General features: G+C 34.9%; 1 protein-coding gene across 2 annotated transcripts in view; it reads left to right on the top strand.

Moving 5' to 3' along the window:
* The window catches only part of LOC124357748, a 528,868-nt gene that overhangs the window by 140,702 nt on the left and 361,769 nt on the right, over positions 1 to 26,397 (top strand). For both annotated transcript variants that reach the window (XM_046809777.1, XM_046809776.1), the window contains exon 2: positions 23,229 to 26,098. In XM_046809777.1, coding sequence (XP_046665733.1) covers positions 23,363 to 26,098 — 2,736 coding nt within the window. In that variant the 5' untranslated portion in view covers positions 23,229 to 23,362. The remainder of the gene's footprint in view (positions 1 to 23,228; positions 26,099 to 26,397) is intronic.

The raw sequence follows: 26,397 nt of genomic DNA, 5'->3' as shown, positions 1-26,397 counted from the left end.
GACTGCCGTAATAAACGTTTTTAAATTGTTGTATAATAACTATCTAGCTATAATACATGTGTTTAAGGAAGTCCAAGGCTTGGACAAAAAGAACAAAACAGAGCTTAAGAAAAAAATGTGTATCTTTATGTATAAAAGGTTGACGAAATAGACAGTTAGCATGAACTGAAGATCCCTGAAGCGTGTACTATAAGTGGAATTTAAGCTCTATGAAAAAATCCAATTCAAGTATATCATCTATTAACTAAAAGTACATGACTTTACGTATTGGCTACGTATCTAGCATTGTTTGTAGAGGATGGTCACGTGATCGTATATACGGTATGTTATGGAATACTCTGGGGTGTAATACTATACTGTCACCACGGCAACACTGTAATAGCACATGAGACAAGTAGATCACGCGCTCGATAGATCTACCTACCAAATACTCTAACCTCACTCAGCTGACTCGGATGCGTTCAGTAACGTTAGTTTTAATGGATGTCGAAATGAGAGGCTATCAATATGTTTAAAAGTATGAAATGATAATTTTATCTCATTTTGTGTTTTTTTTCTAATTTGATACGCTTAAAACCGACTGTAAGGCACATAAATAATAGTCATATTGCCGTCAGACAACTAAATAAAGAGACTGAAGGTTGCCACTTTAAGACACTGTATATGGTTAGCTGACGTGTATTTAACATTTTTTACGTGGCTGATGATTTTAAGTATGTCAAGTTTAAAAACATTACCTAAGGAAAAATTACCGTTTCATATTTCTAACCTTTATGATACCCTCTCATTCTGACCTCCACCAAAATTAGCGCAGCGTACAATCAATTCCTTTCTTAGGTAAAATGTTTAAATCGATTGCAAGAAAACCAGGTAGTGTGTTTATACAGTTATGATGACCTTGACACGTGTGAGCAGCTCACTTGTTCACTTCTCACTCTGGCGAACTTCAAAACTCATAATTCGTAATTGCTGGCATATTTATGATTTAAAATATTTATAAGCGTATTTTTACTGAACGGGCATCTTTCTTGTATGATAATAAGGTTCATTGTGCTATAATTAGATGTTCAACCGAGATGGTCGATGACCTGTGGATGCAGCTTAGCCTGTGTGAGGTTGGTTTGCTGCTCAGTAGTGGATGGGTGTGGAAATGCAGAGAATTGTGATTATCTAACAAAACAGTGCTTTATGTGTTCTAGTTTATGTACGATGTTAGTATAGTAGTTAGTGTAACTATGATACTACTAGGTTAGCCAACTGAAACTAAGTGTGTAATGTGATAATATCTGTGAAGATTTATCTGTTAACACTTGGAAATTATAATATTTACTTGTAGAACCCAACTTAATTTTATAACTGTAAATAAAGAGGTTTTTGTACAAACAAACCTTTATTACAAGCAACCAATGGTAGTTCTGTAACTGTAGACTGTTTTGTAGTATATTTTCTTGGTACAATCATTTTATTTATGATTGCAGGAAAGTTGTGTCATCTACTCGTACTATAATTTCTAATTTATAGGCTCTTAGTAGCCGTAGTAGCCGAGCAAGGTTCGAGTTTAGAACGACGTTGGTACGTGTTGGTTTTATAATACCATTGTACAATAAAATATATTTAGGTTCAAATGCAGAGTGACTTTCTTTCGGTCCTAGGCCTATCCTACGACATTGGGTATAGCGAGAGACACTTGATCTAATACGTGACTTCTGGACGTGGGACACACGGCCTAGCAAGAGATAGTCGGTATAATATATGACACTTATAAACATTAGACACACGCCCTACCGTGGTTACTCGGCAAAGCATGTAAAATTAATCCTAGCAAGTGATACTCGGTCTAGTAAGTGACACTTTGCTAAGCATGAGACACACGCTCTACTGGTAACTCGCCATAGCATGTAACATTAAGCCTAGCAATTGATACTCGGTCTAGTAAGTGACACTTTGCTAAGCATGGGACACACGCTCTATCGAGGTAACTCGGCCTAGCAAGTGACATTGTGGGCCTAACATGGAGCATTCAGCTTAGCAGTATTTTTTGTGTGATTTGTGATAGCGGTGTGATTTGTTTGGCTTATTTACACACAAATGTGTGACTGAATAGAGCTACAAAACAAGTGATAGACAAAGTGATTTAATTGTCAGCAACTCTCTTGATATTACATATATTTCTAGCTTTATGATATTTAATAATTTTATATATTGGGTTTCTCAAGAGGATCAAGCTGGTGGATACACATTGCTCGGTCACTCGTCTTATAACCAAGCCCTCTTCTCTGAAGCTTACGGGAGTGGTTGTGAGACAAAGGAGTTTAGAACCACTCGTTGTGTCTTTATCTCGGTTAGTTGGTGGTGAAATTTGTATTGACTTAGAGACTATGTGCGAGTTTACGCACTGTTAACTAATGTTTGTACGGCTTCAGTGATGATCCGACACACGTAAACTGTTTATTCATGTTCAACTACAGAGTTTTGATGTATCATTGATCAATTTAAGTGCTCATCGCTACAGTCACTTTTGTATTTAATTTACACGTTTTCTGAATTTTCACATAGATTTATTTTATTTTCTCTGTTTCAGGTATCCTGGATGTTCAAAGATTTTTCTAAAAAGTGATTGTAAGTGATATAGTAAGATTTAATAGTAGGTCTACTTTTAGGGTGTATTAAAATTGTAGCTTAGTTTCACAGATAAACTACCATTATAAAATGTGCTATAAAGGGTGCGGCAAAGTTAGCTGCTATTGGCTGGCGACATGGTTGTAGTTTTGATTTATTTTTGTCTAAGTTGAATTGGTCAGTCAGTCACAGGCAACCCTGAATTTAAGTTGTCGAGGGTTTTATTTAATTTTTTAAATAATAATTTGAACGTTTGCTAATATGAATAGTAAGATATATCTACATCAACGAATTTTCCTTTAGAGAAAGTGGTGGTAGTTTCATCGAATTGCATCAATGCTATTGAAGCATTAGAACATTTTTCTTGAGCTCAACTTTTTGTCGGCAAGCAATTTATAAATGAAACAAAATGTTTGAAGAGACAGTCAATGTAAATTATATACCGTGAAGTGCTTACTATGGATCAGTATAATATACCCTTAAACATAAAGAAGTTATTGCTCGGGCATTTATAAAATCCTCACAAAAAATAATGTAAAAGTTATGGCTAAGCTGCATTTTCGGGTAACTGACAATTTCCGCATACTTATTTGTCCCTAAAATCAAGTTCCAAAACGTGAACTACAAAACGTATTTGGATTTAAACAAGTTTAAGACTACAGCACAATAGATCCAAATTATAAACGCAAATAAGCTGCTTATAGGTGAGAGCACACAACCTGGTTCTTTTTGAAATCGATAGAAAAAATGTTTCATAATAAAGAAATTTTTCGTCATCCACACTAGCTTTGGTGCAGGTTGAAATTTGGGTGGGATGGGAAGGGTAAAATATACGAATTCCTAAATTTTCTGAGATTCTATTTTTTCATATCATTATATACTCAAAACTGATCGTTGGACATGTAAATGATGGTTATATCACCGTTAGATTACTAGATTAAGAAATTGAAAGTTGAAAATGTAAGGGTCTGCGTATGATCAACTGACGTATGACTGATTTAACAGCTATTAACGTGTCTGATATTTGGTCAATAAATGTTTTCACAGATTAAATTTTTTATTTAGCTAACATAACAAAACTGAACGTCAGATAAATAAAAGTTAAATCAGCGTTAGTCATCAACATCAAAACTGACTAGTGTACTGTACAGAAAATGACGATTATCAGACTCTTATCTCGTTAAATTACCCCGCTGCAATTATTATTTAGAAATCTTGCGTTTGGTTATAAGTGTGTAAAACAAAATATAATACGACCCATGAGAATAGTTTGAGTTAGTATTGTTATTGGTTATATATCCTATTTCTACTCCTATTGATTACTGTGGCTGAGAATCGATTTCTGAGGTAAATTCCTCCATGGATGTCACGAAACATTAGGTAGTGGTAGAATGCAGATCGTCTTTCGACTCTGAATATAAGTGGAGATGATACGAAAAAATTAATCATGAAATTTTTTTTAATTAAATATCGATTTTATGCTTTTGTTCTCCCACCAACATAAAAGAATATATTTATATTATATTGGCATACAACATGGACAAACTGTTGGATATTGTGAAAACTCCTACAGCGCAGTCAGATGTCACTGTAGTAATACAATCGTTGCGGACTTGTTGCACGACAACGTCATCCGCTCCAGTCGTTGACTGCGCCTCTCACTCTCTAATCTGAACCCTCTCACTCACCGCTCTCAGTCTCAGCTCAGCAGTGCCGGGATGATATCGACCCGTTGAGGGGAAGTTCGTGGTGGGGGGTAAGTTGAAGAAGTGGGGGCCTCCCCCTCTCTTATCTATTCACAGCCGCTTTGGCTTTCAATATGCGAGATTTTTATCACTCTGTGCCGGTCTCTCAGAAATATGTTTAGTGTGAGCAGCTTGCCGCTTGTTCATCTTTTATATCACTTTCAAAGGCCTCTTTCCCTTTTCATTTCTGTCGCTTTATTTAACGTCTCGTCTTTTTTCGCGATCGTTTTATCATCTCAGTTAAAGAGGCTCTGGACAGTTTGCGGCGCGGTGAAAGCCTTTTGTGGATTTTAATTTCGCAAAAGCCAGTTTTGCGTAAATACAACCCTTTTCATATCTTAAATACGTTCTGTCTGGGGGAAGCTTATTTGGACTGTTGTAAAACAGTTGTCTCCATTTGTTTTGGTTAAAATAATTCTGGAGGTGCTGCTCGTTGATTTTGAACCCTAATCACACTCCCTTCTTATCTAAGTATTTTGGTATTGATCATTTGGTATTCATTTAAACGCTCGTTTCAAATGTTTGACAAACACTCACATTAACTATAAATTCCGTACGTTAATTACGTTATTCCATTTTTCTTTGATAATTGGGAAGTAGTTCAAGCCCCTTTTCGATAATTATATATATAAATAAAATATATATATCATATATATATATATATATATATAAAATATTAATTATATATAAATAAAATAATAATTATATATATATATATATATTATTATTATTATTATATATATATAGTTAACATATCTGTGCGCGTGCGTACAACGTTTTAAAATTCCACGTGTAAAGACTATTGGGATAGTTTTCTTACTACTTTCATAATATAGCTAACATTTAACTTTAATTAAGACATTTTATTGGCTTTGTTAAGTAAAAATATATTTTTATTGTTATATGAAAATAACAATTTAATTTTACGTTATGACGCAATAAAAAATTGATATTTGTTTGTGTAATAACTTCTAACACTAACAATTATCGTGCTCACATTAATTGAAAATTTAATATTATTTATACATTTTAATATTCTATTTTGTTAAGAAAAAGGAAACTAAAAATCCATTATTAATAAAACTTTGCCAAAGCTCAGCCAATGATTATGGCCAAAGCTACATATAAGGTTGATATAATTGTCGTAGTAGGGAGAAATACATCAATTTTCATACCCCACACGAACTTGTGCCTCACTAACTGAATAAGACATGCAATACTTGTATACAATTATAACATAAGGGAGGCTCTTAGCTTTTATAATGGCTCATAAACTATCATAAAACTTCGTTTTAGTGGATAATGCGCCATAGACACCACTCTAATATTTAAATTTTCAGTTTACATGTTTTTATAGTTATAGCACTATTACAAATAATTTAAGCAAATTGTATAATGTTTTTAACTGGTAAATTAATATCTTAGTAAAATCCTAATTTAGTTTCAGCCTTACACAAAACAAGTTTTTATGGCATTTAAGCTATTAGTTTATGAGCATTCATATGGTATAAATCAATAACTTTCTAAAAATCGCATTGTCTCTATTTCTTCTTTCTAACCAAGGAAAACAGAAATTAGATATGTTACCAATCCAATGATTTGGAACAACAGGTTAAACTATATATCCTACAAGTAAAGACAAAAATGTATTGACATGGCTCAAATTATTAGATCGAATGTGGTATGAAATATTTCCTGGTGTCACATAAGTAGATAAACATCGAATTTGGTTTTTCATCATATTTATTTTTAAAGTGTTGGACAAGTTACAAATGTACTACTATCATTCTTAGAGAAAGGCCATTAGTTTCCTTTTAGGTATTTATGATTCTTTTCCTGGCTAACCTAGTTTACTTTAAGAAGAGAGTTAAACAAGCTAAGTTATGTTCATCAATATAATTTCGCACAATTTCAGACCAGTAGAAAATTAATTATTTATCATATACGAATTTGTCTGATATCATAGTTTCTTTATAATGTTTATAGAATCATCTTCAAATAACAAAACTATTTTTCAAATTATTTATATTATAATTTACTTCTTAGTTTCGTAAACTTCCAGTTGGAATAATACGGAACATGTACTTTTACATCCAAACAAATGTTGTACTTTTATTTGTGGTAATAATTAGGGCCTTAAGAGATATTCGTTAATAAAAGTTTAGTATTTATCTTTTTAGTGAAGGTTTTTTTCATATTTTGAACGTTCTTTTATCCATACATCAATATTATAAGTTCGTAGATATTCTGATTTATTCGAATAGTGCTTGTATAAATTATACACCCACTAATTAAAATTTTGCCCAAAGCTTCATTTATATATTAGCAACACTAATCTTGATTATGTCACTATATCGGATTCGGCTGAACGTTAGTAAATACTTTAACATTGCTATTATGGGTAACTATGATGGCAACGAGAAAATGCAGAATAAATAAATTAGTAAACAAGCTATGAGTAAGAAGTACAATCATATGAGATTTTAACAAGTGACTTGTACATTTAAATTATTCGTACAGTTTAAAAAAAGTGAAAATAATGTTAAAACTTATTATTTAAACGCTGCTTTGAAACCTAACTCAATGAACAATACTTTGAATGTATTATGTGCCCAGTTATCTCGAGAAAGATCATGCGTATGATTAAATTTTGCATGAAACTTCATTTCCTCATACATATGAATGAGTTCTATGATGATGACCCAACCATAGAATTCGGTTGAGGTTCATTGAAGCACATAGTAGCCTAACAAAATCTGATCGCAGGGCATGAATGACATATATGTTTTAGACATGAAATTGTTGTATTCAACCTCAGCAATATCTGTTAACGCGACACGTGGCGTGCCGTACTTTTACCTTGTTTATTATAATAATTGTCGAGTCGAGACTTCACCAAAGTATCAAGTTTCATTTCTATCTGCTTCTTCAATATTTTTTAAGCTGTTATACATTTTTTCTTAACTATTTAAACAAAAAAATAAATAAATTCAGAAGATTTTGGGAATTTAGTACAATATATAAATATAAATTATCCATAAGTTTTTTTTATGGCACCTTACGTTTTGTTAGCGGGCGTTTATTATGTTTTTTTTTGTTACAAAATATTTATTATTATTTCAAAACCTTTTGTTGGTAATTATTTCACAGATTTCGGTCGCCTCATGCCATCTCTATTTCGGATAAAATGACAAATTTAATCAAATTCTTCGTAAATCACTTAAATTTATATAACAATTATGTCCTAAAAAGGCCTTTTGTTTCATTGTAATTACAGAAATAATTGAAAAAAGGAATAAATTTATGTTTTTCAAATTTTAAATGTCCACTATTTATTAGAGCGATAACGTGTAACGTTAAGCGTTTAATCTGAGTAGCCTAAAAATCAAAGGTTAAACTCTTTCCAATGCTTACCAGCTTGGGAGAGACACAGGACTGAATAGTTGACAGGTACTACAGTAAACACGTGTCGCCTCACAGTACCTCGATGTTAAGCGTATAATCTGAGTAGGCTTAATATCAAAGGTTAAACTCTCCCCAATGCTTACCGGCTTGGGAGAGACACAGAACTGAATAGTTGACAGGTACTACAGTAAACACGTGTCGCCTCACAGTACCTCGATGTTAAGCGTATAATCTGAGTAGGCTTAATATCAAAGGTTAAACTCTCCCCAATGTTTACCGGTTTGGGAGAGACACAGAACTGAATAGTTGACAGGTACTACACTAAACACGTGTCGCCTCACAGTACCTCGATGTTAAGCGTATAATCTGAGTAGGCTTAATATCAAAGGTTAAACTCTCCCCAATGTTTACCGGTTTGGGAGAGACACAGAGGCTAAAACACGCCGGTAATACTTAATGGTGTTAATGACTTCCACATTTTATTTACCTCTTTTTACGAGTGAGAGATTATACTCGCTTTGTTGCGTTTGTATTTTTAAACGCTTTTTATTTTGACAGTTTTTCGTGGAAGCCTACATTAAATCATTGTCATTTATTTAATTATTATGACAGAATGGCCATGACAACATCGCGCCAGGCTGAGCCGGCTGGAGTGAAACATCTTTATCTAATTTTCAAACATGAAATAATTTTACAATTTATTTTAGTTTCCTAGAATCATGGTTGGTAACTCTTTTTAAAAATTTGATTAATACGTATCCAGACGTTTATTCATTTGTCTTATAAAGTGCAATAGAGTAAAAAAGTTGAGATTGTTTGATGGAAAATCAATAAATATATCCCAAAACTCAAAAGAGACTAATGCGTATAGATTATATATTTTAAATGTTAAAGCTCTTATTAATCTGTGATTAAAAATAACGTAATTCATGTTTTTGAGGTTTAACTTTGTCCTTATGTGGCTAAATTCAAGATACTACCGGCTCTTAAAAAACCCTCTAGAAAAGAGCTACTTAAAGACGATGCCTTGTAGTTGTATTTCCTGCTTACAAATATAAATAAACAATTAAGAATTTCGTTTAGTCTTTGTGATCTTTGTAAAATATTTAATTGTAATTATCATTCTGTTATTCCATAATTGGTTCAATCCAACAATGTTCAAGGACAGTATATCGCCAGTTGTTCATTGGAAATCTAAAATAAGAACCTAGGGGAAAAACAGTACGTGAGCTACACAATACCAATTAGAGAGATAAGAAATACTGGACCAATTACCAATACGTATATAGGACGTGATATTGTTTTATGGTTCTTACCAGGAACCGACCGTGTTAGTCATTTCAGAACGATAATGACGTGATTGTTGTTGCTATATATCCCAACTCAAGATGTGTTCTAATAACCAGTCTGTATTTTGTTCTTCACGTTTTCCTTTTCTCTTCCAGAATAAAACACAACGTGGAGTACGATGCACAACGTGTCACAGGCTTATGTCCTGTAGAAAGACAGTCATACAGAAAAGAAATGATTAATTATTCCCAGGAGACAAAAGAGAAACTGTGCCAGCCCATGGAGTCATAATGATTTATCACATTAGTAATAATTTTTATTTATCTTCTAAATGAATTTTACTATTAAATGTGTTCTGCCAAGCTATAGTTGTTGAAATTGTTGTTAAATAACTTAATAACTTTGTTACAGTTTGATTCATTTTTGTATTTAATCATGTATTACTGGTATGATATATTTTAAATCTGTCTAGGCAGTCCTTAAATTTGTTAAGTATTTTACAATTAATTGGTTTTGTTTGATTTATGTAATGATTTATTTATTTATAATATCTAAAATTTTTGAAACATGTTATTTATTTAAATTTAAGGTCACTCTCTGCTAAAAGATGACTGGATAGGCTTTGGATATACTTTGCCTACTGTAGTATATAATGCCAGTAGGCTATATTAAAAAAGAATTTTTTTCTCTTCCACACGTGCTCTGTATAGCACATGGAATAATTCAATACAATTATTGTATTTTTTTAATATTTGGAAAATAAAGTTGTTGTGAACTGTGAACTGACGCTCAGCAAAATCCGATGGCTGGATATACACCATCAATTCTTGTCTAAGCACTATAATGAAATCATTCTTGTCAATGCATAAATGAAGTTTCATGTAAAAGTTACGTGTACGGATGAAATGTTTCTCGAGTTATCTTGCGGACAGTTAGGCTACTTGTGTTACCGCATCACATGTTAAAATGTCATATAATTTTACTGCAATTCCCCTTGTCTTCATTGTTACATTAAAACCAATGTAAAAATGTTCGCTAAAGCTTAACTAAATTTCATGGAGTAATATGCACCATATCGAACTCGATGTTGCCTACTATTCGCTCTCGAGATATCGTTCGGACAAAAAGACAAAGAAAACATTTTCCAGCCCCGCGATAGATATGCTTCGCTAACGCTCAGCCAATAATGTTAGTGCCGAACCACCACCCACGTGACCAGAACGCTGCCGTGTCAGATCCCTGACACTGAAGTGATACATCAAATAATTGACACCATTGGCAGCCATTTATGCTGCGATGATGACTGCCGAAAGCTCCACCGTCCAGTAAATTGTTGTTTCAGCAGTCACCCATCCATCATGTTAGCGCCAGGGCCGCCCCGACTGTTCCGCGGAACAATAAATACTCCACGGATTAAAACAGCTGTTGTGTGCTAATGATGTGATTGATGAATTTACCGCCATTGTTAACAGTGATGGTGTTGCTCCCCATATGATACTACTGCTGGCAGTGTTTATTGCTAAATAAACTTTTTAAATTGAGTCATTGTTAGTGTAAAACCCAACGGCTTAACTGCTTTCAGTCTAATCAGACACTTTTACTACAGGTAAATACATGGTGAAAATATCAGGAATAAAATGTTTTAAATTAGAGTAGTGTAATCGATTTTGTAAATTTTATTTTTTAATATTACGTTTGTCACAGCCCTTCTAGATCAGTAAATCTTTTATTTCGTAAATAAAAACTCCCTGCAGTCATCTTACATGTCCATACTGTAAAATGTTGGTTTTCAAATTTATCCCAAAATGCTAGTTTAAATTCCTACCAGAAATAAACACCCATACATATATATATTTGCTTTATTTATTTATTTGCTGCTTTGCTTCGCATCATATAAATAATCCATTACAAAGCAGAAGTTACGCCAAATGCTGCTTCAATTACTATTAACAGGACAAACACGCTTTGATTTACGCTCCAAAACTGTTCTCGTTAAACGAACGGCCTTGATCCATGATCCAAAGTGCTTAAGTGATTTCCTTGTTACTTAAGTACTCACCTACCTGTATCCGTAATCGAAAGTACTTCAGTGATTACCTTGTTACTTAAGTACCCACCTACCTGATTCTGTTTTCGAAAGTACTTCAGTGATTACTTTGCTACTTACACACTCACTTATCACTATCCGTGATTTGAATTACTTCAGTGATTACCTCGTTACTTAAGTACCCACCTCCCTGTATCCGTTATAGAATGTACTTCAGTGATTATCTCGTTACTTAAGTACCCACCTCCCTGTATCCGTTATAGAATGTACTTCAGTGATTACTGTGTTACTTACGAACTCATCTACTGTTATTCGTGATCGAAAGCACTTCATTGATCACCTTGTTACTTAAGAACTCACTTATCACTATCCGTGATTTGAATTACTTCCTCGTTACTTAAGTACCCACCTCCCTGTATCCGTTATAGAATGTACTTCAGTGATTACTGTGTTACTTACGAACTCATCTACTGTTATTCGTGATCGAAAGCACTTCATTGATCACCTTGTTACTTAAGAACTCACTTATCACTATCCGTGATTTGAATTACTTCAGTGATTACCTCGTTACTTAAGTACCCACCTCCCTGTATCCGTTATAGAATGTACTTCAGTGATTACTGTGTTACTTACGAACTCATCTACTGTTATTCGTGATCGAAAGCACTTCATTGATCACCTTGTTACTTAAGAACTCACTTATCACTATCCGTGATTTGAATTACTTCAGTGATTACCTCGTTACTTAAGTACCCACCTCCCTGTATCCGTTATAGAATGTACTTCAGTGATTACTGTGTTACTTACGAACTCACCTACTGTTATTCGTGATCGAAAGCACTTCATTGATCACCTTGTTACTTAAGAACTCACCTATCTCTATCCGTGATTCGAATTACTTCAGTAATTACCTTGTTACTTAAGTACTCATGTACTGTCATTCGTGATCGAAAATACTTCAATGGTTACCTCGTTACTTAAAAACTCACATCACTATCCGTGATTACTACTTGTGACGCAGACTGACCGGGAATGACAAGTTTTCCCTGTACATTTTATTTGCCAACATTAACTGACCACGGCGCAGTTCGTATTTTCTGTCTGGTTGGTTATAAACTTATCATACAAAAATGTTTGCCATAATTGTGCACACATTTCATTTATACACTTCGTTCCAATATAAACGGTTTTTGTACAAATGTTTGAAATAAATCTCATATTTTAGAAAGGGTTACTGAATTCACGCATTAATTAGTATTGTTTGATGTATGCAGTAATACTCGTAGGGCCTACTATGTACGTTAGTGAACCTGCAGTTTTCATATGTGCACAATATTAACCATGTGATTAGTAATAATGTGATATAAAACTTGTCCTTGTTCACTAACATAATAAATAAACTATGATGTCTCTGGTATAAATGATTTAAACCAAAACCAGTATCTCTACTTTCCTATGCAGAAGCCATTGCCCATAAATTTTAATTTTTAATATATTATTTTATTTATTTAGTTATAGTGAGACCCTTGCTTTTTGTTAACAACCAGTTTTTTTTCTGTAAGATATCCTTTCTCGCCTACCCATGAATGATAACTTTTTACCGAACACAACTGAGGTCGAGTGTGAATCAGTGTTTGCCGATTATGACTAGAGCTACACCGCAGTTGCGTCGAGAATGTTCGACAATCACCAGCGGGCTGTAAACACGTGCTGTACCCACAAGGTCGGTTCATGTTATGACTCTGACGTCATAGCGCATAACGTTAGGAATTCCCATCCCGCTTTACTACTCGATTTGCAAACTATTTTAAGTTTCCAATTGGCGTTTGAAATTGGATTAAGTCATTTTGAAATACACAGCACATAAATTCGAGAAAATTATTTTGAAGCAGTAACTGCGGACAGACAATCATGTAGAAATTAATTCCTATAGCACCCAGACAGAAGAGAAATTGCGCCACTCTCTGAGTGATAGGCTTAATGCTGCTATGCAAAAATAAATGTATTATTTTAAGAATATTTAAGTTCTATAGTTGAAATCTGAATACGTTACTACGCCAGGTGTTAAAATGTTTAATATCTGTACCTAGTTTTTCACAATTATTTTAATTCTACGATTATTTCGTTGCCATCTTGGTTCCCCATAACACCAATGTAAAAATGTTTGCTGACGCTTAGCCTAATCCCATGGAGTGACATGCTCCATCGTCCAACTCAATGTTGCCCAAATAGAAACGAAGTTTCCTGGAAAATATCAAATCTGTAGACAAGTTCACTCTGGAGAAAATATATTGCAGAGAGACGGAAGTGAAATTTTATTCGAATTATAGGGCCAATTCGAAGGGCCCTAAAACTAATTCGCTAAAGCTCACCAATTAGTAATGCAAACCTCAAACTATGACACCTCTTTTGGTTTTCCTAACTTATGAAACCCACTTAAACATTAATTTGATGATCATTTGGTCAGTTAAATATAACTTAATTTTTGTTAGTTCTATTTGTATTCGAACAACTATTATCAGAGAGACTCTTGATTTCTCGTGGGTCAGTCAGTCGCAAACCTATAATTAGTTGGCAGTTTTACCATACCGATCAGTCATTGTGTCTCAGATTTTTTCCGTAAAAATACGTATACTCACCCGTTATTATTGAATAACTTATACAGTGACGATGACAAACAAACGATAGTTTTGTGTTTTCTGTGTTATGTTGCGCAATCTTTACTGCAATTTTTTTTCATTTGATGCATGTAGTTTCGTACTAAGGTCTGATGATAGACTGTTACCACGAAACACGTAACTACTAGGAGTACTTTGATAATTAATCGTACATTCAATCCAACAAGGGTAAATAGTGATGAATTTTAATACAAAACAAATACTTTACTAACTGTTTACTATAAATACAAGTACAAAAAACTTGTTCAACTATCGCACGAAATGAAATCTTAAGTCTGAATATAAGTTCAATTAGACAGATGATCGTTGTTTTAGAGTATATCACTATGTTAATTGACTGAACGAAATGTTTTCAAAATTAAATATATTACTACTGATATTCTTTAACGTCTTAAAAAGTTCTTTTAAAAATCAGCTGAAAAATGACAAAGTTTAATATAAATGAGCGTGACAGAATTGCTATTTATCTATTAAAATGCTTTGAAACAAACCTAGTGGTGCAATTAAAATTTAATGCAATATTACAATTATAATATTCTACCATATAGCAACTCCACTGCTTGTCCCATTTTCATTTTAAAAGGATAAAACATTTTAAAACATAATATGATTCAATCATAACCAGGAAAAGAGGCTCTCCATGATTCGAGTGATACGGTGTTTAAGTTGTGAATCAATTCCGATTTGAGGAAGGATTTGCGCAAGATAGCAATCTGAAACATTGAGCAGAGCCTGATTGATATGGTTTCATATATTGGGAAGAGATTGTGGCCTACAATGTTGGTCCTATTATACAGCCGGGGGGGGGGGGGGCTGCCGGTAGGGGTAAGTCGGGTGAGACGTGACACATATCATGTCATCGGATATTCCTGTGACCCCATCCGTGGAACATTGCCTATTTGCGCTAATAGCTTCATGATCAAGTACGATAAGTAATCCACACATAGATGCATATACATGGGCTTTGGTTGATCTGTTACCATTAATTTGTTTAAATAACCCGTTCGTACTGACAGTTTAACGACCAAGCATGATGAAGAAATCATAAATGATGCAAATATATGGGCTTTTGTTGATCTGTAACATTAATGTCTACAATAACCTATTTTTAGTAACAGTTTAATGATCAAGCATGATGAAGAAATCACAAATGATAGATGATGCAAATATATGGGCTTTGGTTGATCTGTAACCTTTATTTCTTCAATAACCTATTTGAACTAACAGGTTATGATTAAGCATGATGAAGAAATCACAAATGATAAATGATGATAATATATGGGCTTTGGTTGATATGTAAAATTAATTTCTTCATATTCTTCAATAACCTATTTGTACTAACAGTTTAATGATCAACCATGATGAAGAAATCACAAAATAGTAAATGATGCAAATATATGGACTTTTGTTGATCAGTAACATTAATTTCTTCAATAACCTATTTGTAGTAACAGCATGATAATGAAATTACAAATGATAATGATGCATATATGCGGGCTTTGGTTGGACTGCAACACCCGTTTGTTTAAAATAGGCTATTTTCCCTAATAGCTCAATGACTATTTTCAGAGTTTTAATAGATGTTGAGTTTCTTCTTTAGCGAGTTTTTAGTTACATCAGTTCCTCTGAGTTCGATCTAAAAATCTAAAACGTTTTATTAATTCCTTGGATAATTATAAGGTTAGGTGGTAGCTAGTCGTATAAGAAAACAACCCTATAACCATAATTGTCTTAGAAAGGAATTCGCAGTTCAGTCGAAACACACCGCCCTACGGTGCATTTAAAGTTCTTTGCAAGTTCGAGTGGTGTCTGTTGACTCAAGAAACGGCTTGGGAGAGTGCAAAAGTTGAAAGTATTAAGAGGTGCAAAGTTAAGTCGCTTAGTGGCAAACAATGGGAAGTGGGGAAAGTTAGACTGCAGAGCGCCACATAAATACTTCCGTATCTTATTTACCTTCAGGATTTCCACAGAGGGTGTGCATGAGCCTGGGAGAATAACTGGCACTGATATCTTCTGCTAGCTAGTAAATATTCTCTCTCGGAAACATTCCATAGAATATTGCACTAAAATATTCATTTCGGTGCTGTGTTTATACGTGGATACTGTTGGTGTAAATTTTATGAAATAATAGAGAAGGGTGAGTTTTATACAGGGTCAATGAAAAGTCAGGGGCCACCCCGTAATTTCTATGCGGTTGGACCTATTGAAATAACATTTTTGGGATCTTTATAGTTCAATGAAACCTACTTTTTAGCGAATGTGACTAAGGGGTGGGGGCGCACTCCAGCTTAAAAATTTCAAATGGCAACCCCTCCCCACACATCGCTGGACAGAGTTATAGTCGCTATATATGTATCACAGTTCCAAGATGGTGGCCGCTAAAAGGCAGAAAATAGTATTTCAGCTATTTAAAAAGGGTTTGCACAAAACTTATTAGCCAACAAAAATCCCAATTTTTTTATTTAAATCGGTGAAAATGTCTAGATATGACAAGGGTGGTCTCTGACTTTTGGGTGACTCTGCCTTTCTAGTTTTTATGAAATTATGTTGTGTGTTATTTTTTTGTCATGAAATTATACGTTGTAAGAGCTACTTCTCTCACGTTGGTTAGTCCTGAAGGGGGATGCAACGTGTATGGTTGTCCGCACCATACTATAGTTTTGCATTGGTGTTTTCACATTTACCTATACTTTAATAAAGGTTTTTGCCATTTTGAGATTAGTAATTTGCTGAATTCTGCAACCTTATCATGACAGTATCTATGGTAATAAATGTAAAAAAGGTCAGGTTTTTAGCTTTTTCTGGTGAAAAGTTAAATTTTACAAAATATTAAAATTTGGAAAGATTGAGGAACCGCGTACACAGTTCAAGTTGTTTACCAAGTTAAATATATTGATGGAAAAAATAGTTTTACTCTATAGAAAACGGCAATAAAGTTAACTGTTTTTAGAAGACTGTGAACTAGTTGTGTAGTCCAAAATTTCAATTAGGTTTGTTTAAGAGTTCAAATAATCAACTAAATATTATAAAGACAGAAAACTGGTGATTTTAAGCTCAGATACATTGAGCCGAATTCACTTAACAAAAATATTAAACCATTTATTTTAATCTTGCTGGACATACACAACTGTGCCATCCATCATTATGAACCATAAATGATGAGAAATGTTACTCCTGTTGGAATCTTGTTGGATCATATTCAAATCTTGTCTCTCGTTCTAGATGAGAACTGCTTTGTTTACATTATTTATTTCACCCCTTTCTCCCTAACCTCTCGCCCTTCGCAGCCCTCCAACCTCACCCCTATTGTTTAACCTTTACATTATACCCACAGTGTTGTTCATTATACTGCGTTATTTAATATTTACAACCTTGCTTATAGTCACTGCAATAACCTCTTGTTTTGTTTGTTTTCGAAGTCCGATTGCACGAGCGGGTAAACAAATCTTGATCAAATCAAATCGTATAAATTATCACAGCTTTTAATCTTAGGATAACTCTGGAAACAAAATGTTCTACATTATAAATTAGCGATTCATGACTGTCACAACGATTGTAACACTCGAATAGTTTTCATATCAATTCCCAGTTTTGGTTAGTTTGTATTTGATCTTATTTTGTTCTGCTTGTTCGACTCAAGGCGCATTCCCCAATTCCATTTATGTATTAAATAGTAGTAAAATATTTATTCAATTGGAAATCTATTCCTGAAAAACTGATACTAAATCTACTATAGCATTATGACCTGATTACCACAATTATTAACTATTAGTGTACCCTATTACCCAGAGAGGTTGGAAAACTCCATATCCATCTGCACGATACTGATCTATAGAATTGTTTGTTTGAACGATATCTCGAGAGCGAACTGACGTCTAGAATTGAAATTTTGTACGAAGCTTTATTTCCATATCGGCAACACCGATTTCGATGACGGTGCTTGTCACTCCATAGGATTTGGCTGAGTCTTCGAACACTTTTTACATTGATCATACGGGCTACCAAGATGGCAATGAGAAAACACATGAGTATAAATCAATGTGTACAAAAACTGAGTACTTTCACATACGATTTTAATATTTGGCATACCCTTTCTTGTATTTCTTGATAATCTTCAACGTAACAGATGAACAAGCTGCGTAAGTTTCAGTTAAAAAAATAAAAATGCTTGTACATTTATCTTTTTTATTTAGGTTTTATTTGACATTTAAACATCAGTTGTAGATTTTAATCCTGTAATCTGTGTTTGTTATAAGCTTTGATTAGTTATAATCACAAGGCTCTGTTAATTTTCCTTTCAGTCGCTGACTTTACGACTCAATTTTGATGGGATTTAAATTTTTTACCGCACAATAATATGAGATTTACAAAACCGATAATTATGAAGTTTTACAACAATTTGGGAGTGCCATTTGCTGACCGGTCTCAGACGCAGGACATTGAATCTGAACTAGAGATAGTGCAGGCTCAAATCCTGTTTGTGACCGCAGTAGTTTATATCAGTATCATTTACCTTGTACTGTATCGACTCTCTCCCTAATTCTATGTAATAAAGCCAGTGGCCCATTGGGACGGGGGGAGAGTAACGCTTGAAAGGGCTTGAAGGCCCCTCATTTTTTTAAAATAAAACAAGAATAATTCTTATTACCTTTTAGTGTTGTCTTAGAAAACCTTGCTATCTTTGATTTCAGGGTCCCACCCTTCTTGTGATTCATTCTTTTTTTAAGCTGAAAACTATTGAATTGCATACATTAATGAAATAACTACAATGTCTTACTTCCACATACTTTCATACTCACAGATACTCACTAAGCTCAGATAATCTCCCACTTCAGCTACCGCTCTCTAGTAATATTAAATATGTTAATGATTACTATCGAAATCTTCGCAACTATTCATGTAAATCCCATATAGTTTTGAATATAGCTCATGTTTAATTGTTGCAATAAATTACATCTTAGGTGAAGGAACTCTAAAGGTCGGGGCACACATACCCGCTCCGCGCCTGACATGTGAATCGCCCGAGTGTCGGGCGTCATACGGTAAAAGAATTGCAGCGCGGTATTCAACCTGAAAAGTCCATAATGTCAGCAACGAACCGGGCCGTCAAAGCCGCACCGTCACCGTTACGCTCCTTTCACATAGCACGTTTTCGCCTGTACGGGTAAAACTGTACGGTTTAAAGTAGCTTAAAGTAGTTTTCACACTGGACTGTCTCGCGAGCGACCTGAGTTGAGCATTCGCAGTGTCGGATATACATTAATGTACTTGTCTGTGTGTTGTGCTAAACAATGAAATGCAAAACAATCCATTAATTGTATAGTAAAATATCTGTTAAATTATTTATTGTTTAATAGGTTTGACACGGAGTGTGGTCAGTGAGCAGTAGATTGAGGAGGGCTAAGTGAGTGGGCAGAAGGGTGAGAATAGTAGCAATGAGAGTATTCTGTAGTCATTGATAGTAGATAAGGGGAGGTATTTTGTTAAGATTGAAAACTGTGCTTTTACATACTAAAGAGATATTTTCCTTATTATCGATAACATCGAAATTTGGTATCAGCGTCAAACATACTGCAAGAGTCTCGTCCCACAACACAGGCTTTGATTCTACCAAAGATATAAGCACCTCAACATCAATTTCATACACTATCTACTGAACACTGAGCAACATGCACTTGCCTGTGAACAGACCGCACGATTGAAACCTGTCTGCAAGGGGCTGTTTACTCCAATGCGCTACTACGCAGTTCGGCGGGGACGGCGCGGTGCCCGTATAGTTTTAGTGGCAGACGGCAGCTGCTTCACGGGGAGGAACCGTCGCCGTGTTTGTGTGAAAGATCTATTGCGATTCTTCGCGCCACTATTGGGATGTCTCCCGTACGGGTGAAACCGTGCCGTGTGAAAGGAGGGTTAGTTTAGGTTTGAGTTTTGAAGGTATGGTGCAGTCTGAGAACATCATCAATCACGGTTATAGAGAAACTTGTTGCAGAAGTGAGGAAGACTTTTTTATAGTAAACTAGTAATGTTTTCTTACTGTGCTAAAATTACTACAAAACACATTAGATAGTATTTTAATTTTTTTTTACTAATACAAAATTATAAAAAAATGTACCGTACACTTAGTGATTTTAGAGCAACCAAATTAAAATAATGTAATTAGAATGTTTCTATGACATTTAATATTTGATTTATTCTTCTAAAATACAGTACAGTCTTAAAATAAAAATATTTTTTTTACAGTCTTAAGGTTTGAGAGTACGACCTACAACAACATTTTACAAATATTTACTGTTTTGTTAGTTATTATAAAAAGACTTACTAATGATTGTCACTCCTTTTTAACTTGACGATCGTTTTTTTAAGTATCTTTCACTATAAAATCCAAAAGAATATGCTCTAGTACAGAGATATTTGCGCTCGGACAGCATACGGATATGTGTGGCTTCACAGTAACCGAGCCGGGCCCGCACAGACACTCGGCCGACTCACGTGTCGGGCACGGTGCGGCTGTGTGTGTGTGTGTGTGTGTGTGTGTGTGTGTGTGTGTGTGTGTGTGTGTGTGTGTGTGTGTGTGTGTGTGTGTTTGTGTGTGTCTACCTACTGCGTGCACAAACATAGTGAACTGTTTGATTCAGACTCTTCGTTTTCTTATAGACATTTTACAATACGGATATTAATGATAATGTATTTTGTTTAATTAACAATAATTTAAATAGTTGTACGAATAGAACGTTTTAGAACAGAAAATTGTAAATCTATTGTAATTTACTTAATTACATTATAATTTTAAAATTATACCACTTGATTTGCTTTTATAGTAGGAAAATATTTACACAGTTAGCAAAACAAGTTAACACGCAAACGTAATTTTAACTCATAATAAAGTCGGCGAAGCCGCAATATCACATTTGCGTAATAACAAATGGCATATTAGCTAAAGGGCTGCGGCAGCTAATAAATATGCACAGCTTAGTTTACATGATACTCTCCCCCTCCCCTCACCATTCTCTGTCCTCCCCGTAGTGTTTGTGTTAACCTGGATTCCCTCGTGATGCCCTGATAAGCCATCTCTTTAACATAATTGCTTACCCCTGCTTTTTTGCTCGTTGACCTTTTTGGGTTTATGAGACGTTTCAGCATTACAATATTTACACTTTACAGTATTCCTTTAAATGACAAATTATCACTGTACTTCTTGTATTTTTTCAGTTTAAAAGAACACAAAAGAATCTATTGTACACAATATCTAAGAATAATGCCTTCATGGCTTATTAAAATATGTGAATTTTCCACTGTAATGTAATATATTTTATGAATTTATGCTGCTTCTTACTTTATTACGTGTTTCTTTTGTCTAAATAGCCATGTACTCAAACAATAAGTCATTTTTGTCTATGACAAAATTTAATAAAATATTTAACACATTTTTGTCAATTTCCTAATCATATTCTTTTAGTGCGTTGGTGAGCTTATTTTCAATTTTTATTTAATTCTTACATATTACTTTAATTTTCAACATTTTTCAGGTTGCTTTATTGGATAAACCTTAACCACTTTCAAACGTAATGAAATAATTAACTGTCTGTATTAACTTTTTTATATAGCTGAAGTTACGTTGGGGGATGAAGGTTCGGCTCATAAAACAAATAATCCCTTGGTCTTATGTGACGTGTTATTAACGAGAATATATTACAGTATTAAAATGTCCCGGGCTTAAAGTATGTAAACGACCAATAACATTCAAACTGTACATAGCCCCTCAGTAGAGGGGACCAACTTAGATTTCAAAATTCCGAAATAGCCCAAAAATACTTTAGAGAAATATTTCAATATAGGATAGTTTAGATGTGATAGAAATTTGCTCATAGTATTGTACGTGGAAATTTCTCATTTCATTCACCTAAATTGGAAAAAAATCATTTATCAAGGGGTTGTATACATTAAAAAAAACTTTACTGAGACGGCTATTTTAGATTCAATGACAAATAATACTTATGTAAAAAAATACATTCTGAGTTTGACCTGTTTATTAGGTTCTTTGAACTCAGCGATGAGATGTGAGCCAATGTTATGTCCATAAGCCGAACAATGGTGCCAAGTTTGGTCAGACTGGTAGTAAGGTTTACCTAGTTTGGGCAAAATATTGTTGGATGTATCCAGAAACGCCAATTTACCCATAGAGTTTTCAAGTTAAATTAGATCCGTATCATAGACATACATATATGGATTTTTGAACGCAGAACCTTGGAACTTGGAGCCTTGGAAGGGTTGTTGTGAGGAATGTTTAGTATACTGCATTATACTAGCATAATGTCTTGTTAATAATACCTGCCTTCAGATTTATCATTTATACATAGGAATAGTTCATTTACAGGTAGTAACATGATTACAAAGTCTCCTTGTAAATGTATGGTCAGCTGTATGTGAGGAATTATATGACTATTCAATACATTTTGTAATATTCCGTTCATTAGCTATCAGTAAATCCTCCGGTGCGTATGTGTATATATACAGAGTTGGTTAATTACGACTATGGTACAACAATAACAAGTTTTGCTGAGCTGAACCGATACGATTACACGGTTACCGCCAACAAGTCAATCCTCACGTTAGTCATTTAAATTATATTCATAACCCCCAATTCTCCTCAGTTGTTATAACATTATATTACAATAATAGTGTAATACTGTAACCTGTAATACTGTTAGGCTTAGTGTAATGTGTAAAGACAAAAAACAGTGCAAGAAGATTCAGTGTTTTCGAATATTGGAAGGTTAGATATTGTAGTGTAGTGTACATGGATAAAGCACAAATATATAGGTGTAGTGTACATGGATAAAGCACAAATATATAGGTGTAGTGTACATAGACAGATCAAAAATATATAGCTGTTGAGTGTACATGGATAAAGCACAAATATATAGGTGTAGTGTACATGGATAAATCAAAAATATATGTGTGTAGTGTACATGGATAAAGCACAAATATATAGGTGTAGTGTAGGCCTACATGGATAAAGCACAAAATATATAGGTGTAGTGTACATGGATAAAGCACAAATATATAGGTGTAGTGTAGGCCTACATGGATAGATAAAAAATATATAGGTGTAGTGTACATGGATAAATCACAAATAAATGGGTGTAGTGTAGGCCTACATGGATAGATAAAAAATATATAGGTGTAGTGTACATGGATAAAGCACAAATATATAGGTGTAGTGTACATGGATAAATCACAAATATATAGGTTGTAGTGTACATGGATAAAGCACAAATATATAGTTTTAGTGTAAATGGATAGATCACAAATGTACAGGTGTAGTGTACATGGATAAAGCACATTGAAAGTAGAGGTGTTTGTTTCCCGCCTTTACACCAACTGCAAGGGGTTGTAAGCCGGTAGCTCTATTGTTCGCTCTCAAAGGCTCTTGTTTGGTTTCAGATGCGTGCGGTTCCCCTCTCGGCACTCCCCGGCCCCTGTGCTCCGCCCCGCCGCCCCGCGTCGTGCCCCGGGTGTTCACCAGTGTGCTAGTGCCGGTGTTGTGTTCGAGACCGAGGTAGTCGGCTACTCCAGAGATGCGGAAAGAAGTCCCGCGTGACTCCGCACCCAACCGTACATCGCGCGCTGTCAACAAACCGTCACCGTCCTCCGGCAAAGGACAGAAACGCGCCGCCGCGGCCGCGCCGTCCGTCGGTAAATCCATCAAGAAGAAGAAACCGTCTACGAAGTCCTCGGAGGGAGAGTCCAGCAAGTCTTCCTCCGGCCAGAACCAACAGAGCGACCCTAAAGGGAAGAAAAAACTGTTGAAACCCAAAGTCGTGCTAACAAAACTGAACCCCGGTAACTTGCACCAATTAGCGAAGGTAAAACCAGCGAAAGAGGCAAAAAAAGAAACGTGCCCTAAGCAAGTGAAATCGAAACCAAAGAAAGTTATTGTCAGCAAACCAACCAAAAAAATAATAAAAGTAGAGAATGATTCTAAGCGAGCGACCGCAGCTAAGATAGTTCGAGCCGTCAAAGACGTTAAGAAGGCAAGAAGTGTTGTCGCTTCTAAAATTGCAAAAACTGTACCAAAAAAGCTATCAGATAGCGGCAATGTTAGGAAAATATCTAGTAGTGGAATAAATGTAGTTAAAAAGCATAATATTGTTAAAAGTGTTAACAAAATGTCTGGAAAGAAACCATGTGTCGTATCGGTTAAAATTAGTAATGCTCACAGCACGGTGACCTTGTCCGTTAAACAAAACAAGCAGATCGCTAAGAAAGATTCTACGAAGAGTTCTAAATCAAGTGGAGGAAGAATTACAGACAGAAGTACTATTTCAATTGTTAAGAAAGGAATTGCGTCGAGACGGAAATCTGCATCGAAAGATTGCACGTCACAGGAGTCTACTCCTTCTCAAAGCCCCACAAGAGATACTTCACCGGTTAGAAGTAAAGAAACTAAATCTTCTACAAAAACTAAATCTGTAAGATCTGAAAATAATAAACCACAGAAAAAGCTTGTAAAGCAGTCATCACTAGAAAATAAGAAAGTTACAGAAGAAAAGGGTAAAGATAAGCAATGTGAAAGCTTACAAGAACTCGAGGAACATAATCAAAGTGATAAGACAGAAGTTATTATCAACGACACACTGAAAATAAAAACTGAAAATGTGGGTGAAGACCAGAATATGGAAATAGAGTTTACCAACAGTTCCGAGAAAGACCATTCCGAAGATAAGGACACCAAAGATAATTTAAGTGTTCATAAAGATGATGTGGCTAAAGATTTGAAATCAAAAGCTGATGAACACTTAATGGAGACGAAAGCTAAATCTCCTCTAAATGATTACAGTAATCTCAAAAGCATTGACTCTACTACTTCGGATGAAATTCCACTTGAGGATCTTAAATTAAAACAAAAAATCAAACAAGAAAAAGACAGTGAATGTGCGTCCCAAGAATCTACTCTATCCGAAAAACATAAGAAGGGAAAAGAATCTCCTGTATCGGATGCAACTGAAAATATTCCTCTTAGTGAACGCGAAGAGGTTAATCTTGGGCCAAGCATCAACTTGGAGAAAAAGAAATCCGAAGTAGAAAAAACGGTAAAATCTGTTCGTATGTCTAAAACTGCGTTAAAGAAAGTAGTGGATCAAGAATCTGTTGCAAAATTGAAAATATCAGCCAAAAGCAAGGAAAAGCTGAAAGATCTAGCAGTCAAACAAAAAGTTGCAAAATTAGTTAGGAAATCCAGGCTTACAGAACAAAAACAAAAGAAAGTCCTAGTTAAAGAGGATTCTGACAAAGATCCTGACGGTGACTCTGATCAGTCTCGTAAAAGATTAAAATTGTATAAGTTTTGGAACGGACCAAAGAGACATCGAGTGGCTTCTCTGAACGCCATTGCCAAAGTACACTGTCTATATGAGAATGAGAGTAGAGGTGCTCTAAATGACGTGATAAGTTCTGCAGCAGCGTTACAAAGAGCAATACAGGAGTCAAAGAAAATGGCTAGGATGGAAAGTAAAGATAGAAGAGATAAGAAAGTAGTCAAGAAACAGGCAACAACGGTGGAGAAAAAGACGGTGGAACCAACAAATACTAGGAATCTCAGAACTAATCCCGGAATAAGAAGTGTTGGAAGAAACTTCGATATCCTAAACGTCATTTCATCGACAAGTTTATCCTCGAGCTCATCATCTGAAGAAAGCAGTGACTCAGGAGAAGACAAAAAGCAGTTGGTTTTGCTTCCTTCGGTAAAGCAAAAGCAGCAGCAGATAATTAAAGAAGAGTCTGAACAAACAACTGATGACGAAGCTGTTAAAAAACCCCAACCCACGCCGAATGAAGAAAATAAGGATGGGGTGAAGAAAGTGAAGAAGAGACGAAGAAAAAGGAATGAATTGACGATGGATTTGAAGGATATGGTAGTACGTAAGAGGATGGCGTCCTTAAATGCGTCTGCAATAATGACTGCAAGTTATTCAACAGAGAAAAAAGATAAGAGGAAAGATGAAGAGCAAGTGAAAGAAAAGAAGGAAAGGAAGAAGAAAAAGAAACCACCAGTTTCTTCTCCGGCAGAAGAATCCAGTGCTGACGAGGACGTTATCGTTAGAACAACGAACAATAAACAGAAAGTGGCCGTGATCGTGAACCAAGATACGGACGTGACTATCACGGGAGTGTATGTCAACAGCACGACCAGATCCACACATCATGAGGGCTACTGCAGCATCGCTGGCATGCAGTATCGGATCAGCTCGACAAGCCACACACAGACAGAGGCAACTGCCGTGGCAACAGAGACGGTGCTGCATGCTGAGCATGTGAGTATTACAGCCACCCGTATAGCAATAGTCATTATTGTCATATTAGCTTAAAGAGAATATATTAATTATTTAAATATTTAATTAAATACTAGAAAGTAAAGAAAAGCTTAAAGATTTAGCTTAGTCAATAGGAAATGTAGTTTTCCAAAACAGATACAAAACAATGTCCTAGCAGGTTGTACAGGTTTTCTATTTTTACAATTTAGTTTTAACCTTAAGCGCATAGTTATAAATTAACATTTTGGTTTTATTACTACTATATACTAGTTGAGCGCAGCCATTTCAGAAGCAGATTG

The sequence above is a fragment of the Homalodisca vitripennis genome, chromosome 3 (assembly GCF_021130785.1).
Source record: "Homalodisca vitripennis isolate AUS2020 chromosome 3, UT_GWSS_2.1, whole genome shotgun sequence".
NCBI classification, from domain to species: Eukaryota; Metazoa; Arthropoda; class Insecta; order Hemiptera; family Cicadellidae; genus Homalodisca; species Homalodisca vitripennis.
This window is presented reverse-complemented; position numbering and strand designations above follow the sequence as displayed.